A 20440-nucleotide genomic window follows, 5' to 3' on the forward strand; every position below is an offset into this window, starting at 1 on the left:
AAACATTAGGAATGGACAACAGGTGTCACTTCTACTTTGTATGACTGCTTCTGTGATAGCATCCATTTGGAACTTTCTCTGACCATTGTATAGCAGAATATTTTCTTGGGGCTCTTACAGCTGTGTGCAGTATTTAAATAGTAAAAAAGTGAACACATGAAACAAGTTGGGCAGGATAGGTCTAGCTTACTTGTGATTTTTTCCTTTAAGTATTGTGAACTAGAGCCTGTTTGGTTTTAAGCAAAAAAAGTGACATTTTTCAAAGCACAGTAGTAAATTTAGGAGCACTGTGACCATGACTATACCTTCCTACTTATTCAGTCTCCTCTACCAAATTGAAACATTTTTGGTCTTCTGCTGGTGGATACCTGTGAAGTCTGTCTACTTTTCTCTAAATGCTGAATCAATGTGTTCTTTACTAATTTAATGTTAAATTACGTTAAATTACTTCATCTACGTCTTTCTAGTGTGTATGTAGATCTCCACTCAGTCTCTGAGCAGTCCTTTCAGACTAACTAGAACTGCAGTGTTTGAAATTACTTTTTGTCCCGCTCCTCTCAAAATCCATTCCATATATTGACTATAATGCTAAAAAGTAACTTGGCATTATCTAATAAATTACTCTTTAATTTGTGTAATCATCAGACATGGTGGTTGAGTGATATTTATAAAGCTCATAAACTTGAAACATAAATGGAATTATTTCCTCCATTAAAGCAAGCAGCATAGTGCTTTCCAGTTCACATTTTCTTATAGACTGCATACTTAAAAGTTGAACATCTGTCAGTGATATACTTTGTGGTGGATATAGCATGCCTATGTTGAAAGAGATACCTGACTGAAAGGATTTTTTTGCCACTTAGGCTTGAATTTGACTTTGCAAGTGTCAGTTGCATAAAACATAAAATGTAATGAATATGTACCTTCAAGTCATGACACTTGTTGTCTTAGAGGGTTGTGAGAGGCCCTTCCACTGCTATGGCCATTCTTGGTTTTTATCAGATTTTGTTGAAGCAAAATTCAAGTCAGACTACTTTTTCTCATTCATTTTTTCATTCCTTCCAGGTCATTTTGTCATTTTGACTTTTCTTACTTCAGGTCACTTTTTCTACCAATCATTTACCGAACTATTATTTTATTCTACACCATATTGTCTAATATTCATAATGTCCAATTCCTACAATCAAGTAGAAAGTATACAAAAACAGCTTTACACAGTGCTGTTGAGGAGAAGCAGCTCGACTGATTGAGTGTGTAACTTCCCAAGTATTGCTCACTTCCACAAATGAGCAGAGTATTCCCCCTGAAGGTGATGAATTCTTTCTTCTTAATAGCACCAGTAATCACTCACAAAAATAAGGAATTTAGTCAATCTGTAGTCTCTTATCTGTGAGGTTGAGTAGGCCATAATTTTGTAGATCTAGGAAAGGGCCAAACTGGATGTTCAGAATACTTCAAACACATTATAGCAGACAAAGCACCAGGACAGCTAACTTGGAGAGGTGTCAGGTTTTTCAGACTATAGAGTCAGTAAGCACAAGTTGGAAAAACAGAGCTGAGCAAGAAACAGATGGAGCAGACCCTGTCTTAAAAACAGTAGGAGACTAAGCTGTTTTCTGGTACACATTTAGATCTGAGGACTATTTAATTTGTGGACAACTACAGATTTACTTTTTTTCTTCTATCACCCTATTGTGGACTCAGACACGTAATCTACTTTGAGTGTGTTACTGGACTTTGAAACAAATATGTGTTCTTTGGGAGATACCTGTCTTGGCAAGTGGAGTTTGTTGTAGAAGAGGCACAGATGGAAGAGTCCAGAGCTGTTTTATGTCAGTGTTCAGTTTAGTCCTTGTCTTCAGGCAATGCAAGTTAGTTGTTACAGTTATTAAATAATGATGCTTCTCTTAGATATTCTAAGCACCTAGCCTCCACTTGGTTTGCCTTGAAAGCAGAAAGTTTAGACATTGAAAGAGGGGAAAGGCTGCACAGAAGAAGAACCTGTTTGAATTTTATTTGCCAGGTATCTATAATAAAATCTGTGTGCACTGGGTATGCTGCTCTCTCTCCATGTGAAATCCACAGTCAGATGGGACTTCTCTCTGGTTTGTTCAGCCACAGTGGTATTAGTGTAGGTTTGGACTGAAGTTTGTACATCAGTGTGTGTTGGGTTTGTGTATAGAGGGTGAGGGGGTCACAAGGGTGACTCCCGTGAGAAGCTGTTAGAAGCTGTTGGATCTACTGCGGGCAAAAGCTGAGCCAATTAATGATGGTGGCCATGCCTCTGTGATAATATATTTAAGAAATGAAAACCTGCAGTGAGAAGAGTGAAATATGAGAGGAACAGCTCTGCAGACAGCGAGGTCAGTGCAGAAGGAGGGCGAGGAGGTGCTCCAGGAGGCAGAGCAGGATTCCCCCGCAGCCCGCGGCGCAGGCCGTGGTGAGGCAGCTGTGCCCTGCGCCCAGGGAGGTCCATGGGGGAGCAGATCTCCACCTGCAGCCCGGGGAGGAGCCCACCCCGGAGCAGGGGGATGTGCCCGAAGGAGGCTGTGACCCCGCGGGAAGCCCGTGCTGGAGCAGGCTCCTGGCAGGCCCTGCGGCCCCATGGAGAGAGGAGCCCAGGCTGGAGCGGGTTTGCTGGCAGGAGCTGTGACCCCGTGGGGGACCCACGCTGGAGCAGCCTGTTCCTGAGGGACTGCACCCCGGGGAAGGGACCCACGCTGGGGCAGGGCGTGAAGAGCTGCAGCCTGTGGGAAGGACCCACCGTGGAGAAGTTGATGGAGGACTCTCTGCTGTGGGGGGGACCCCGCGCTGGGGCAGGGGAAGAGTGTGAGGGGTCCTCCCCGTGAGGAGGAAGGAGCGGCAGAGACAGTGGGTGATGGGCTGACCACAGCCACCATCCCCTGCACCCCTGTTCTGCTGGGGGGAGGAGATAGAGAAATTAAGAGCAAAACAGCCTGGGAAGAACAGAGGTGTGGGAGGAAGGTGTTGTTAAAATGTTGTATTTCATGCTATCCTACTCTAATTTGATTGGTAAATTAATGGTGGTGATGTTCAAGTTCAATTGATCAGGTTTCTCTTCCCCAAATCGGGTCAGTCTTTTGTCTATGACCGTAACTGGCAAGTTATCCCTCCCTCTTCCCTTTTGTTATATTTTCTTTCCCCATCCCCCCCAGAGGCAGGAGTGAATGGACAGCTGTGTGGTGCTCAGTTGCTGACTGGGCCTAAACTGTGACCCAGTGAAACACTTAAGAGCTGAGCTTCTGAATTTTTGTGACCCAGCTGGCATGGCACTTTCGCATCAAGTGGGAAATACTGCTAGCTGTCAGATGCACTTTACAACAGTTGAGATATCTGATGGGTTGTTTGAAATAGCTGATTCTACTGCATTTTGTTAAGTGTTTGTATTTTCTAAAACTCGGCTATCTGTATATGAAGTGGCAAACCTCTTAAACATCTTCTCTTAACACAGGCAGGAAAACTTGAGTGCTCCCTCAAGCATCTGATTCCAGGAATCAGGTTCAATTTCAAGTATTTGTATTGCTTGTTGAGAGCCAAGATTCATCTTTATGTGCTTCTTTGAAGGAAGTGATTTTTGCCAATGAATTATTGATAATGTGTAATTGAACCACTAATCTTCAGGCAAAATTTCAATCTCTCTAAGAAGTTCTACCTTTTCTTAACCTTTTCAAATACATAAGCCCTTGGGAATGTCAGATCTGAACGTCTTTGAAATTTAGATGATAGACCAAATTATATAAAACTGAATTAAAAGAAATTCTTCACAGAATCATTGAGGGTGGAAGGCATTTCTACAAATAATCTAATCAATTCTCCTTCCTCAAGCAAGTTCTCCCTGACTGCGTTGCCCAGGAACATGTCCAGTCAGACTTTGAGTATCTCCAGGAATGGAGACTTCACAGTCCCTCTGGGTGACCTACTTCAGTGTTCCACCCAGCTCACAGTGAAAGCCTTTTTAATTGCAGAATTACAGAATAAACCTGCAGAAATGAGTTCAAGCTTGGCCTGAATAAATTACTGGATTTTGTTTGTGCAGTTTCCTAGGCTAGTCTACTAATATTTATCAAGCTTAACTAATAAAATGTCTCCAGCAGAACTAGTCGTGAATGAGATGCTTTGTAACTGCTAGGTATGCTGTGGTCAGGGTGTTTTTAATGTGAGAAATATATAACATGAACAGAGGCATAGTAGAAGCTTCTGCACATCTTATGTTCGCTCTGGAATTGGTGAGTAGTGTATCAGGAACACATTACATGAAATGGCTTTCTCTTTGAGATTTGTAATGTCTTTTAAGGTTGTGGTTTAAATTGGTTCCTTCCTAGGAGATTAAGAATAGTACCAAAAATCAGTGTTTCTTTATTGTGAGGTAAGACTAAAAGCTGTGCACAAAAAGATACATTCCTTTAAGTTGCTCTTTTTTGGAGACACTGCTGGGAGGTTTCTGCAGACAGTGGGAGGAGTGATGGAGGTGACTGGTATATAAATTACTGTAATCAAACTAATAAGGAAAAAGGCACTTCGAGGACAAGGAACTTAGCTGTATCTAGGTAGAGCTGTAAGTGCGTACAGAAATGCTTCTGCCTGTTTCCATACTATTTGTCACAAACACGGAATTGCTGAGGTTGGAGGCACTTCTGGAGATTGTGTACTCCAACCTCCTGCTCAGAGCAGGGTTGTCTAGAGCAGGTTGCTCAGGGCTTCATCCAGTTGGGGTCTGGATGTTTTTTGTTAATAACTTTGCATATGTTAACCTGTTCATGGTTTCTAACCAATCTAACAAATTTATTTGTACTTATGTGTGCTGTTTTGAGGAGGAGATTGAAAGAATGGGGATAGTTTTGGGTTGGTGGTGCTATGGTAGCTTTTGGTGCTATGGTAGACTAATTTGCATGAAATTACAAATGCCAGCAGTGGTAGGCTTGTTGCTGAACCCTCTCTTGTTGTATTTAATCAATTACAAACTTCCCATCAGGAAGGATAGTATTCTTCCTAAGTGGTATCCTTTTACTATGTTAAATTTTTCTAACTATTTGCATCCTTGCATACTAAAAATATTTTTAAAGCTGCATGCAGGCTAAGGATGGTATACTGTAGGAAGTTATCAAGAGATGACTACTGGTAAACTCTCAAGTGTTTAAAGTGCTTAGAATACACTGCTAGAAATGGGCTGTGGTTCAGTGATTAAGAGCTAATTAAAAATGCTTTATGTCCATCTATCACCTGAATTACTGATGCCAAAAGAACATGGAAATGCTGCATCTTTAGATTATATGTAGCTCAGTTACTTGTACCAGTTGTTTTGAATATAAGAATAAAATGATCTTTAAACTCCTTGTTACTGGGAGGCTCTATTTAGTGTGTGAATAACATCAGTAGAAATGTTTGGCTTCAAATATGGCTCAAATTCTGATACCGAAGTATATTTGAAACACTCATTTTCAAGCACTGGTACAGAATTCTACCACTGTACTTTTTATGTTCAGTTTAAAAGTTCAGAAGTAGTGGATTTTTGGTGTCGTCTCAGTCTTGAAGCTCCTGCACTACTAATCTCTAGCAGATCATAACAAACTCCTGAACTTACTTTGCATAGCAATTTTTAAGTCTTTCATTAAACTGACTGTAGTCATTTCTGCATTGAACTTAGGGCAGTTCATGGGAACCAAGGAACCTAGTTAAAAAACACTGACCTTACTAGAAAAATTAGGTGTTGTGAACCTTTGAAACTTTATCTGGGGCACATACTGTTCTTTAATAGAAGCAGTTTTTACTCAGTTTGTCTATGTAGGTTTTAAACACTGTTAGTTAACCATTCTGTAGCGCTGCGGTACTAATGGTCACTCTTCCTCTTTTTGATCAGGACAGAGCTTGGGTTACGGCTTTGTGAACTACGTTGACCCCAAGGATGCTGAAAAAGCCATCAACACTCTGAATGGATTGAGACTTCAAACTAAAACCATAAAAGTATGTAGTGTTAACTATGATTTAAAGTAACTGTAGTGTTTTGACTTCTTGTTGATCAGATGCATGACTTCTTTTCCAAGTTTAACTTAAGCATTCTAATGTCAATAGAATAGACTAGGACTTCACTATGTAGCAGATGGTTAGTCCTTTGTAATCTGTTTAGAGTTAGATAATGATTAAGTACAGAAAATTTTGATTTTTAATGCACCTGATAACATTTTAGATGTGAGCTTGAATTGTTTTGAGAAATTGTGATGTATGCTTTATTGTATATAGCCTGAACACTACACTATGTGCTTCCTCCTTACTTTCTCAAAGATTGTTTAAATTTCTTATTAATACTACCTTTTTCATGTTGCTAGTGTCTTATCTTACAAATTTTTAAAACGAAATGCTGAGAGAACTAACGAATTACTGTACTACTAGGGCTCTAGTCTCTAGGTTTCTAATGTTTTGTATTCCTGTTTGTGTTGTAACTCCTGCACCTTTTGTTTACTAAATTCAGTTTCTTGAATTTCTAGAAGAAGAAATATCAAGACCTACTTACTCTCATCTACTGTCTTAATCCATTATCAGAAGAGTGAGGATACTCATTGAGCAGTTGTTTGAGCTCTGAAATCTTGAGAGGGGAGATACAATAAAATCTGTCAGGGAATGCAGACCTCTGAACCTGTTTCACGGGTGGTGTTGCCTGAAGGCAACCCATGTTCCAACCAGCTCATTCTTCCTCATTTAACACCAGGATTTGCTAGCTAATCACTTGGATAGTGACTGCCCTCTAACTAGGCTCATGTGTGAGCCATAAGATAAAGCTCGAGTCTGAAAACCCTTGAACTTAAGCAATGCAGAGCCACTTAAAGAGGACTTGAGACAAAATGACAGTAACTATGGTTAGAATACCTGATCTGTTCTGGATTCATAAGATTTTATAAAGTGGATTACACTGTTTAAAAAGTAGAATTTCAAGTTTCAACAAACAGTGAATCATGGCTCACAATAACAATGTGTGAGAGACATGGATAGATGCTGTGCTGCAGAAAGCTCCTTGTGTACTTCTGGCAGACTTCTTGCCCACAGGCAGTCCCTCCCATTTTCTGCTTTGGGGGAGAATTGAGGAAAGTAATTTCATTCTCTGGTTTATTTGAAGGTGTCTTTTGGGTAGTGGTGAGAAAGGGAATGGGTTTGCGTTCCAGTAGTATTGCAGGTACACCGTGTCGTTGTATTTAATGTCTTGGATTAGACAAGTTAGAAATGCATCTGTCCAGGGTGCTAAGTTAGAAGTTCTGGTGACTGTATAGCCAGGCAAAAAATGTTTTAGAGAATCAAGCCAGGTCTCCCAAATCAAAATGATGCCTTAAGGGGGTTTCCAGTGACTGACTTCGTGGTGCCAGTTTATGAATTCTTAATCCTCTTTCACGTTGCAAAGTGATTCGTGCAAACAGTTACTGTACTTTAGCAACAAAATTGTAAAAAAAGTGTGTGTGGGGGAAAGTGAAAATGGAGTAGACTGACGTGGGTGGTAACAGTGGTGCTTTTCCTTTTCTTCCTTACTTCCCAGGACACAAAAGTAAACCATAGTTTATAAACAATACCTGACTGACCCTTGCAGTGAAACTAAAGCTTATGTATAAATTCTCAGGGATTTGTGCCTTAGATGTCGTTAGCTGAAGAAAATCTGAAATGTTTGAGTTGTCACAAGCCAAAATTGTGATTTCTTCACCAAAATAAAGAACATTTATAGCTAGGGGAAAAAAAAAAATCTTTAAATGTTGCTTGTTTGTGTAACAGAATTCTGACTCCACCCACATTCAGGCCTTCAGCAGCATCTTTCATATTAGTGTACATGACTTGAGAGGGAAAAGCTGCTTTACTCTTCCTTCTTGGACACAAGCTGAGTTTCAGGCCAAGTTTTCATGACTGGAATCTCCCAAGATGCTGTTTAAAGAGGCTGGTTTTTATCGCCTTCCACACTGCAGAATGCACAGAGGCTTAGAGGGATCCCTAGTATGTTTAAAGATTAAGACTAACTGTATATTTTTCAGTTGCTCCACCCATTAAAAGATGTTTCTGTGGCAGTGACTTGACCAAGAGTGTCTGCCTTTATCTCTGAAATGATAGAAATGCCCAGCCTACAGTGAAGTACTTGGTAACTTACATATTTACATATTCCTCAGATCAGCCTGGAGGCAATACTGAGCAGAGGTTGCCTCAGACATCAACTTCACATCTAGGGTGGAGAGGTTCACTTATGAGATGTCAGTGCCAGGATCTTTGCAGAGACTACTGTGTTTAGACCGTGGTGTCCCTATTTGTCCAGAGTTGATACTTCAATTAAAAAAATTTAAAAAAAATCTGTTTGGCAAACTCAGAATCTAACCCTCAGACTTACTTTCAGCTTTAAAAAATGGGTATCATTGAGAATTATTTATGTATGCCTGCATATGAAAAATGATGGACTAGGATAGTGTTAGTGGATATTTTGTCAGAAGAAAAAAATTAGATGCTGCTTTACTCTGCATGACTCTGAGACTTCTGTAGAAACATTTAAGTTGTTCCCTAGCTTAATGGTAATAGTTTGGTTTTTGTTAGTCTACAAAACTGAAAGGAACCTTGTTGGTTAGGTGATGGACTTTGACATTGTGGTGAAACTGAGTGTTCCCACTCAGAGGAAATTGTCCTGATCCTGATGTGTGGTGCTCTAGACTGGGGCCATGATGCAGACATCTGATCCACTGCTTCTTTACTAGCCTGTTAGTCATTGAATATATTTCTCTGATCCTTAAAAGAGGTGCCACCTACTGTTATCTTGAAATAAAATTTATTGAAAAGGTGGATTTGCAAAATGCTGGCTTAAATTTTTCAGTCTGAGTAGCGATGTAAAAACTTGCTACCTGATACCTTTGTGAAAAGAACATCATATTGAATGCTTTATGGAATACTTTATTGAACTATTTGCAATGTATCTTAACCAACTTTCAGATTCATATCTCCAAAGCCAGTCATAGCAGTCTTAGTCTTGTCTAACCTGCTACCAGTTGCCTTCTGATTTGACCGGAATATAATAACTGTGGGGTGGGTATGCACTGATGTTGAAGGCCCATCATGGTGTGTTAGATACCTCAACCCTGCTCTGCTAGGCAGGGTACCTACACATATTAATGGTGCTCTCTGTGGCATAATTTATAGTTTATTCGCAATGTAAACAAGCTTACTTGTATTGCAGGTAGCCTGTCAAGTTTAGGCTTCATTTAATTATGCATCTTTAGTGTGAAAACAAGATGTATCTTGGAAAAGGTAAAACATTTTCTGTGGTTTCTCTTTTGGAAGAAGCAGCTGCTGGGAAGGTCTTTGGCTCTGCTTTTAAGTGCCAGTGAAAATGAGGATTTCTGTGCCTGGAGTGTTTTGTTTTCTGCTTACCCAATTTCTTGTCCATGACTTTTCATATGGGTTGTCCTGGAAAGATCAGTTCTTCCCAAACATGGGAAACTCAGAGGACCAAACAACATATGAAAGTCACTACCTTGTACATAATAAGAAAATTCAGTACATGTGTTGTTGAATTGGCTTCTGCTTGGAAGAGGGGAAATCCTCAGTGGCTTCCCTTCCCCGTGCTCCTGGGAAGCCTCCTTCAAAGAAAAAAGTCCCAGGTGAATTTATTGTGAGATTATCTGAATAGGAATATCTTTCAGTGTGGTGTGAAAGACTTCTGTAATAACAAGGAAGTGTAGTAAGATTGTCTGTCTAGAGTAGTTAAACAAATGGCGTATCTTTGAACTGTGAGTTAGAGCTGTGTGAGATGCTCAGTAGGAGGCAGCTTTTTCTCTAGACACAGGAGAATCTGTTGCTTTTCTCCATGGGTGGTAGGCTGCTTGAATAATGGACATGGTCTTTTGTCAATCATAGCTTCCACGGGAACACTGCAAATGGCAGTAATGCAGTGCAGGTTCCTCCCTTTCAAGGTGAGCTGAGTATGAGGAGCTTCCTGCTGTCCTGTCCCTAGTTTTCCAGTGTGAGAGGGCCTGGAATGGTAGTCTTTACATGCAGGAGCTAGCAGATGGCTTTTACTCATGAATGCTGATGATACATGTAGGCAACTATGCATTGCAAAGGGGAAAAAAAGTAGTTTGTCCAGGCTAGAGGCCTAGGAGTTGTCATTTTTTATAAGATAAGAAGCTACTGCTTCTTAAAAATTAGATTTAGTAATGTTTCCTCCTCTTTTAAATTCCTTGGACTATTAGGGTGTTACATGGGTAATTATCACCTGTCAGGGGAATAGAGATTTAAGAAATATTTTATCTAAAGTATTAAATCTGTAGGTTTTCTTCCCACTCCTTTATAGCTTTGCATATATTAAAAAAAAAAAAAAATCGGGCTTAACATGTAACATTCTACTAACTTCCTGTTGGAACAGTTTGACTCTTTGGCTACAAGCAGAGACATCCTGCTTTACCATTGTCACCTAGTTAACTGCCCTACTGTAGAAAGCAGTGTAATGAGAAGAGCTGGTTATGACTTCAGTGGAAAAATGAATGCTATCGGCTTTACAAGTGTCCAAAGAAGTGCAGTACAGCAAGGGAGGACTTAAAGTGAGGGATGTGCCACAAGTTTGTTAGTGTCTTCAGAGAGTATCCTTAGAACATGGCTTATGTAATGCAATTCCACTTGCTGCCTTGAACCATTACTTAGATTGACAATTAGATTAATTTTAAAGGGATTTTCCTCTAACTATCCTCAAGATCTCCACCCTTCTGAGCTTCTGCCTGTGATAGTACTCTTGAAAATGCTGTGTATGCTTAATGGCAAATAACAAAATGCTGAAAAAAAATTTCTAATTTGGTTTCTGAGTTAGTGCAGCAGGTAGAACTGAGATTGTTCATGTCTTCACCATTGATACTTGTAGAATAAAATTTTAGTAGTCTTACTCTTTGTAGTAATTTTTTCATTAACTCATGTCCCTGGGGAGCAATGAAATAGGAGTTGTGTAAAAAGTCTATTAAAATACCAGAGGTAAGTGAGCTGTGAAGGTGAGAGAAACCCTCCTTACCTTCTTGATTTTTTTTTTTTTTATAGCACTAAAGAGCATTGCTCTAGTGAGTAGCAAAAGGGGATCCTATTTAGAAGTTTAATTAAAGCTAGTGAGCTTTACTGATGCTATCAATCAGCAAAGATTGAGAGGGGGCATGGTGCCAGACCATTTAGTGGTCTTGACAGGGTAATTAAATACCTCAGGTCTGTATTGTCAAGGTAAAATTGAAGTGCTCTAGCAGATTTGAAGAACAACAATTTGTCTTGGAACAAAGGTAAAGGTGTTTTTTTTCCTTTAAATTTCTGCAGGAGTTATATAAATGGTAATTATACAATCTTTTAGTTATATTACAGTTAAAGCTTTGACAGAATTTCCATTTTAAACCCCCTCCCCACCCCACACATTCATTTTCACCCCCAGCTAAAATTTGTTCTTCACTTGAAATTTAAATCCCTTCAGACTTTGAATGTTACTTAACCAGTTTAAGCTGGCTGCTTGTTTTTCATGTTGCTGAATAATATTGAGAGGAGGATTCACTTGTGAATGCATATTGCTGTCACTTGCTGTAAACTACACTATGGCCACATGGTTACTCATTAATGCCTAACCACTCTGAGGAAAATAAGTGTGTCAGACTGAACTACAAAATGTGCTAATAGCATCTTTGGCAACTACACAGATTGTTTTCCGTTTGGACCCCAAGTGCTGTGATGCAGCTGATTAGAGTTTATTGCAAGCATCTGTCCCTGTCTTCCCTAGGGCAGAGAATCCTTAGACCAATGCAGTTCACCCTAAGGCCGCTGAGCAAGATTTCAGCCAGAAGCCTCAGTGGTTCAGTAAGGTTCTCTTTGGGCCTGCATAGGGGGTTTCTGACACAGAAATGGAGATGTTAAAAGGGACCAACAGTACTATATGGAGCTGAAGGAAGACTGCAGGCATTGCTCAGAAGCCAAGCTCTAAGCAGGTGAAAATAGCCAACAAAACCAACAAAGAACTCCTTGTTACTACTCAGATCAATGATGCATCTTTCTCTGCCCTCCTCATGCTTTGCAAAATCCTCTAAGGTAGGATATGGCTTTCTGCGCAGGTTCAGAATGCTGCATGGAGACCTGTCTGGAGTTGTTTTAAAATGCAGATACTTGTTTTCTTCATACAGTGCCTTTACTATTGTAAAAAACAGCTACACTTATTTTTGAAATTATTAATGTCTTGAGATAAATTGACCTCTGAGCTAGTGGCTTTCAAGTTTTTTTGACATATTGACACTCTTGAGTGTCTTTCATCCATACAGTAAGAGCATTTCTTGGAAGGTTGTAAGATACTCTAGTGAAGTGGTAACTGAGTGCCTTGGATAGGTTTTATGCATTTCTATAAGGTGTGTCTGTGGAATGAATAAGGGAAGAGACACCCAAGAGATGTGCTTGCCAGTGTCTGTCATCATCATCAGCTTCTTAGACACAACATGGAGAAGTTAAAGTATACTTGTTACCTTAAGAAGGGAAAACTTGAACAGATTCACTTCAAATCCAAAACCAGAAGGAGAATTGGGATGTGCTTTTTTGAAATTTTGTTCTTGCTCATATTATTCCTGTGAGGACTGGATATGATTCTGTGCACTCTTGTCTTCTAAAGTATGGGGGGTTTTGTTGGAAGGGTATGAAATTCGTGATGCTCTTACTGGTTGAGCATGAGTGGGAAAAGTGTTCGTCAAGTCAGAGTCAGGAATGCAAAGTATGGATGGAAGACTTTATCATAAAGTGAGGAGTAAGAAACTGAAAATGTTTGGTGACTGTATTTGTTTGTTTCTCATCTTTTCTTTGTACTTAGAAAGTTTTTTAAGGAGATGATAGTTACGACTGCAGATTTTAAAATGTTCTTCTGTTTTAAAGGCAGTGATTGTAATGCATAATTCCCTCGTGTTTTAGTGTAGAAAGAGGTCAGTGAACTTAATTATGGTCTTTCTCTTAGAAGTAGTATGATAAGCTGGAAGTGTAGGTAAACTGTTGTACTATCTTGAGCGCTTCTGAGAAAACATATGTTTCTGATTTTGTCTGTAGAAGGATTTCCAGTTGGTTAACATGTATGTTCTACTACATTTGCTTTTGTTTAATAGATGGCATTTTAGATCTTGTGTATCCGCTTCAGACCAAGTCTTGTGAAAGCCTATTTTTGGTGTTCCTTTCTACAGCAGCATTTTTACAAGATCGTCATCTTTGAACAGTGTGCTGTTCATAATCAGTTATATCCTCAGGAGACTCCTAGTTATCTTCCTCTCAGCTCTATAAAGGCTGGTCTTGAGTCTAAATTTGTCCTGGAAGAAGTCTGTCATAAGAGAATGCTGACATAATGGAAATGTGTAGACCTTGAATCTAGCAGAGAAAAAGAGAAAAGAAAAAAATGACTGCAAACCAGAAACATAACACAGAAACCTTTGCAGCAGACAGACCCTTATGTCTTCTTCAGTACTTAGAGCAGAAAACAGAGGAGGAAAACCCATTCACCCTTTGCAACATCAGTCTCTGTGGACACTTAATCTAAAATTTTGAGCCATCCTCACAGAACATGGTAACCACTGCTCAGAGGTGTCCATCTGGCTAGATTGCTCTTTCTGTCTCTCACACTGCCTCTCTGAGAACACAAATGCAGCTTTTGCATAAGCTGACTGTAATCAAAAGGTACTGTGCTACCATTTTACACTTGGCTCTTAGTCTTCGGCCTTGCTTAGACTGCTTTTTTCTGTAATTTTGCAAGGTCCTTATCTGGTACTGTGATATGCTCTGTAAAGATCCTTTTCACTGCCTTTGGTCATGGCTTTGACTTTTCTCAAAGTCTAACCACGAAAAATTGTAAGGACTTTAAGGTTTTTGTGGTGTAAGACTCTTAAGATTCTTAATCCATGTCGCTGATGTTTCCGAAGGAATGTTTTCAGAGATCTGGTAGAACCATACAAACATACAAGATATCAGAAATAGCGCATTTCTTAAGTGCAAGAACAACTCGATCTGCACTTGCTTGCTGAGTCACACATTTATCACTCTTAGATGGAGTAAATTCATGCACCTTTGAAAAGCTGCTCGCAGAAAATTCTCTTACAAATTTTCTAAAGGAAAAAAAAAAATCAACTTTTTTAGAAGCCATGTTCCTCCTGAGATTTGTGAAACAAAGGATTGCTTTCTGGTATCTTCTAAAAGTCAGAATAGGCCTGCTGATCTAGTTGAAACACCTCCAGTACCCAAAGAAACCTTCTGTTGCTTGCAGACAGTGTTATCAGACATGCAGTGAACTCTAATTGCTAGTTTCTCTCTTACAAGAGAACCAAGGGTATAAATCCTTCTGGAGCAGGTTTAGCTGTTGGTCTTGGTCCAGCTGGGGCCGGGGTGACACGCAGAAGAAAAACACCAGTTTGTTGAAGGGGGGGCGTTGCCAATAGCAAAAGCTGCCGCATTAAGTGCAAGCTCCCAGTTTATTATCACTGGTTTACATAGGCTCGGTTTTACTTTTACATCGTACTGACCTTCAGGTTTTGTCTGTTTACTGCTCACCATGCATTCTGCAGGCAGTGTTCCAGCCTGCTGTTTCTAATGCTTGCAACCTGGTGTTCCAAATGTTGCCTCAGTTTCCCACAATCATTCTTCTAACCTCAAGACCAGTTTTACAGTTTGCTAACCACTAGTTCTTAATTCCCACATTTAGCTGCTGGGAACTGCTATGCAGAGAGTGATGCCTGAAATCCCATAAGGATGTCACTACATCATGACCACTGCTTTTCCAAATCAAGGTTGATTGGAACCAAGTTTTGCCAGGGAAGGTTTAGACTGGATATTAGGAAGCATTTCTTTCCAGAAGGGGTTGTTAGACGTTGGAATGGGCTGCCCAGGGCAGTGATTGAGTCTTCCATCCCTGAAGGTGTTTAAGAGTCGGGTTAACATAGCGCTGAGGGATCTGGTACAGTTGGGAACTGTCAGTGTTAGGTTAATGGCTGGATTGGATGATCTTCAAGGTCTTTTCCAACCTAGATGATTCTGTGAATGTGTTATCCAGGGGTGTGAGGCTTGAGCTAGTATCAAGGCTCCTTGAATCCAAAGCAGAGGGCATCCATCTAGCTAGGTACTTTCAGCATAGGGTGCAGGAGGGAAAAGAGCCCATTAAAAGTTTCTTTTGAAAAATGTAGCCCTGATCAGGCCTGTTATTGCTATGCGTATTGAATTTGATATCATTATTGATTGATATTGCTCCTTCCTAGTGATGAGAACTGTCCATATTTTATTGAAGAGCTCATGTCATAATGCCTTGATGGTGACAGGGAAAATGAGTTGATGACTTACTGATGAAAGACCAAGGGTTCATCTTATCTATGTCAACATGAGTGCTCAGTTGTTTTACATAGTGAGTCTCCAGCATATGGGAAAAGGTCTTGGCTTCACAAGGAGGTATTTCAGTATTTCATTTCAAGATATTCTTGGGAATAGTACTGGAAAAAAAAGCTTGCCCAGATCGGAGAATCCCAGTACCACGTACAAAACATTTTGTCTCAAGAACAACTAATTATGAGCTTTATCAGCTTCTCTGTCTGGTTGTCTTTAATGTCACTGCTGTACTAGGCCTCCATTGGTCATTCTGTCCAGATGAAACCTGCTCATAGTCTGAGCTCCTCTTAAAACTTGCTTTGCTGTGCTTAACCTGCTGCTCTCCATGATTTAATAATGGCTAAATCATGTCCCGTTCTGAAGAAATAGCAGAGGTGAGAGGGAAGACTGGATTAAAATGCTGAACTAGAATTTAAAGCCAAAATTGAAACCAGATTTTTCCTTAGATTTAATGCTGATCAAAATAATCTGAGCAGCTAGCTCAGTTTCCTAGATTTGTTGTGGAGCTAGGGCTTTTGACCCACTGTCTGCTGGAAAGTGGGGTGTGTGAGGAGCCTAGTAGTGCAAGTGGCTGTGGTGGTTGTTTCCTGACTGATGAGTCAAATATAGAAACATTGTCAAAGAGGAATGAAAGTAAAAAAAATCTTTGAGCTCCAGTGCTCATTGTATCAGCAATGCTCTTCTATGTCCAGTAACTAATCTGAAAATCGGTGGAAGCTTGAGATGCTGGACACTTTATATCCAGCATCCTGTGCACTAACATGCTCAAGAGTGAAGATGGTAAATATATAAAGGTGAAAGACTTCTGTGTGAGCAGTTATCAAAAGCTGTAAGAGACTACATTTGTAAGGAGGTTTCACTTTATTTCAGTGGAAGTTACGTGTAGAGAAGTCATTGCTTAGTTTTGCGAAACACTTTCCTATAGTTTTTTTCCCCAACTCAGAAACCTTGTTGAGTTCGTATTTGTGAATCTTAATAGGTGTGGTATACTCAGCCTACAGTGCTTTGGCAAATTCATACTATCCAGATAAAATTATTCTAGTTCATAGGAAGAGCTTTATGAAATACCGGTTTCCTGTGTTGGCTAGTCACGCTTTTGTGAACTACTATGCTGATCAGTAATCACTTCAAACGTCATATTTTAGGCCTGCTTGTATGATTGTAATGGGACTGGAGCTTCAACACTGTTCTGGCTGGGCTGCTGATTTTGGACATGGAAATGGCTACCCTGCTCAGTAGCTGTCCTTGTGTGCCAGGGTTGTGGGGGCTCCTTTGACAAGGGTGCATCTAGTAACTGACATGTCTCAGGACATTGCAGCCAGAGTAAGCTACTGACTTCACAGGTCCCTTTTATATAAATCCTCTTCTGTGCAGTCTTTAAAGAGAAAACTCTGGTATCAGGGCAGTGTATTGGTGTGCTGGTCGCTCAAGTGGAGCTCATCATGATTCCCCACCCATTACTACTTCATGGCCAGACCTGTTTCTAGTGGTCTGTTTTGTGGAGGAACAAACTGTCAGGTTGGTCTGTTAGTGCCCTCAGCTGTGTGAGTGCAGAACAGATGTGAATCCCATGGCTGACCTCAGGCCTGTGACTCTGGCACTTACTGTAGCTGTTAGAGCTGTCACTCTTCATGAGACATGGACTAAAATAGCAAAACCTCTTTTGATGGTAGTGCTGAAATGCTGTTGCTTCCATGTTTGCTTTTTCTATGTTACCTGTTGCAAGGCAGGCTGTAAAAGCAAAGCCTGTATGGCATATGGTTATATTTTTTAGCTTAATCTACACACATAAGTGAAGCTGTGTTCAATAGTATGTTTTTGCAGTTCCACATAGTTGAGTCTAAATTGCCTTTACAGAGGGAAGCCTATTGTGTTTCCAATTTGCTTTGCTTAGAAACAAATGCTGCTGTGAGCTTAAACCATGAACTTAAACTCAGCACAGCGTGTTCATGTTTAACAAGGCAGTTTTGTGTATAGCGGAAAAAGTGGCCTTCAGGCTTCATTTGGAATGGAACTATCTTTCATTTGAGGGAAGGCAGAAAGGAAACTTGATGAATATACAGTAGTGTACTCTCCTGTTTCGGACAACAGCCTATCACTGGCTAGTGACAGCTCAGACCTGGTCTCTGCTGTGTGCTGCAGCATCTTGTTACTAGAAATCAAGAGTTCTTGAGTCATGGTGTCTCATATATACTAATTTAAGTGCAAGCTAAGAACACTTGCCTGGCACGATGGTCTCTGAGAACATTGCTGTAACAAAAATATGTCCTTGTTTTCATTGTATTTGCTAATGGTGTTGGTATGTTCCTAATGTATTCCCTTGCAGGAAGGATTAACCCATTTTAGTCTGCATGGACTGGGTGGTAATTTATTTGGGATTTTTTTCCACTGAAACATGGCTACTATCCATAAGGAAAACAGTGTTCTAAGCTGAAATTTTACCCTGGAAGTTATTGAAAGTAAGGTTTACATTTATTGAAATCCTTGTTTTGACATTTAAAGATTTTAGATTTAAAGACTTACAAGAATACCTTAAGTAGAAGTGTTTAGAATTTAAAAGCTTTCTCTGAAATCTCTTGCAAGTAATACAAACACTCCGATTCCTGTAATACTAAGCCGTAAGATAAAAAATACGGCACTGAGGTCTGTAAAGATAGTAGCAGATAGTAAGAAACGGAAACATTCATTTGTAGGGACTGGGTCTCTTTATCCTTTTTGACAACTTCTTTGTTTAACCTGCTAACTTTCACAGTTTTGACTTGAAGATTGTAAATCAGTTCATCTTGATATTATGAAATATTAAAGCAGTGAAAATACTTGGCTTTGGTGTAATGTTTGTATTGCTAGAAACAAGTGTCTATCCTACTAACTGCAGTGGAAAATTCCAGTAAAACCGCTTTTAAATTGGTGTCTCCAGAGTAGCTGTGTTCAGTGTTGTACAGCGTGTGTCATCATTAAATATTTAACACTGTAGGCTTTCTGGCTGCTTCTTGACTTGTATTGTGTTCAGTGGTTTTGACATTGCATAACCTTAATGTTTATCTATTAAATATTCACCTGCTGAAGTAGCTGTGGAAGTAATACTTTAGCACAGCTATTAATTCAGTGCGTGTGGTCTTTGAAGAAACTGAATCTAGAACTGTCAGCAAGCAATTACTGAATGAGCAAACTGACAGGATACAAGTGAGGAGATGAATCTGGAGAATCTGTGCTTTAAATCTGTATCACAAGTGAAATAGCTGGACTTTGACATCAATAATGAATAGAAACTGTATATCCCATAGCCTGCAAGCTTCTGTTGCATGGGAATTAATTCTCTTGCACCAGTAACGTTTTGTGGTATCCTTGTTCTTCTCTAGTGATGCTGACTTGCAGTAATTACAGATTACTAATAACGTTTTGCCAAAGAAAACCAAGCTTCAGTTACATTGGGTTTCTGAAGCTCTATGTTTCTTTCGGACTTCTTGCCTGGCTAGAACTTCTGGTGCTTAGCAAGACAGCTAGAGATAGTGTTTGGATATTGGTAGTGAAAACAGAGGATTTTTACAGATACTGTTTTAGATCTTGACAGATACCATGTTCTGTATCATGAGGTAAACTTCCTGCAAGTTAGCAAACATTTTGTGCATTTTCCCTCTTCTGAGGGGCTCAGATTGAGTTTATATCCCTGATAAGTGACAGCATGTGTCCACCAGTGTGAATTCCCCTTTGGAAGACCGTGCTGCTACTTTTGTTTCCTCTTAGAAGGAATAGGGGGGAAATGAATGGGGGAAAATGACTGTATCACTGGTTTTATACAAAAAGATGAGTGGGAATCTTTTGTCCTGGCTTTGTTACCTTTACTTGAATCAAATTACTTCCAGACTCTGTGTAGAAGTCCCATTTCAAAGAATTTCCTTAAGATCTATTACATGTTGTTGTAGATTCACAGAATGGCTGAGGGTTGAGGCACCTGTGGAGGCCTCTAGTCCAACCCCTTGATCAGAGCAGGTTCACCATAAGCAGATGGCTCATACCTGTGTCCAGTTGGGTTTTGAACATCTCCAGGGTTAAACTCTGTGATCTGAGTAATTTCTTACAATGCATAACCACCCTTTACCATGAAGAGTTGTTTTCTTATGTAGTGAAATCTATATGGAATTTCTAAATGAACTTTTTCTGTGTTTCAGTTTGTGCTCTTTGCCTCTTTTCCTATCACTTGATATCACAGATGAGAGTAGGACTCCATCTTCTTTACTCCCTTCATTAGATTTTTATGGCTAAGATCCTGCTGAGCTGCCTTTCTTCCAGACTGAGCAATCCCTGCTCTCTCAGCATTTCCTTGCATCAAAGACACTTTCAGTTCCTTAATCGCTTTTGTGGCTGTTTACTGGACTCACTCTGGCTACAAATACCAATATTGAGGGACCTAGAGCTGGAAACAGCCCCATGCCCCCCCAAAGTGTCTCACCAGCAGTACTGAGTAGAGAGGAAGGATCACCTTCCTTGACCTGCTGATAATGCTTCTACTAATATAGGCCAGGTGACTGTTGGCCATCTTTGTCACAAGGGTACATTCTGCTGGCTAATGATCAGCTTGGTGTCTACCAGGACTCCAAGGTTCTCTGCCAAGCTGCTTTTCAGTCAGTTGCCTCCCAGCATGTACTGTTACATTCCTTCCCAGAGGGAGGACTGCTTTTCTTTGACCTCCTTTGAGATTCCAGTTTACTGAATTCTACAGTCTTTTGAGGTCTCTCTGGATAGTAGCACAACCCTCTGACCTATCAGCCATTTTTCTGAGTTTTGTATCATCTGTGAAGTTTCTAAGGGTGCACTCTGCCCATCATCCAGGTCATTAGTGAAGATGTTAACCAATATTGGATCCAGTATTGGAGGCCAGTGATTAGCGTCCAACTGGATTTCATGCCACTGTTTGCAACCCATAGAGCCTGGCAGTTCTGCCAGTTTTCAGTCTGTCACTGTCCCACTTAACTAGTATGTACTTGATACTGATGTAGTAGGTGCACTTAATGTGCACTTCATGAGGGATATTGTGGGAGAGAGTCTCCAGTCTTACTAACGTTGG

The 20440-nt window shown here is 40.1% G+C and overlaps 1 protein-coding gene across 5 annotated transcripts in view; it reads left to right on the plus strand.

Annotated features, from left to right (window-relative positions):
- Positions 1-20440, plus strand: part of ELAVL2 (ELAV like RNA binding protein 2) — a 59262-nt gene that overhangs the window by 25648 nt on the left and 13174 nt on the right. For all 5 annotated transcript variants that reach the window (XM_026866675.1, XM_026866676.1, XM_026866677.1 and 2 more), the window contains exon 3: positions 5879-5982. In XM_026866675.1, coding sequence (XP_026722476.1) covers positions 5879-5982 — 104 coding nt within the window. The remainder of the gene's footprint in view (positions 1-5878; positions 5983-20440) is intronic.

This window comes from Athene cunicularia, assembly GCF_003259725.1.
Source record: "Athene cunicularia isolate RWA chromosome Z unlocalized genomic scaffold, athCun1 chrZ_part3, whole genome shotgun sequence".
Classification (NCBI taxonomy): domain Eukaryota; kingdom Metazoa; phylum Chordata; class Aves; order Strigiformes; family Strigidae; genus Athene; species Athene cunicularia.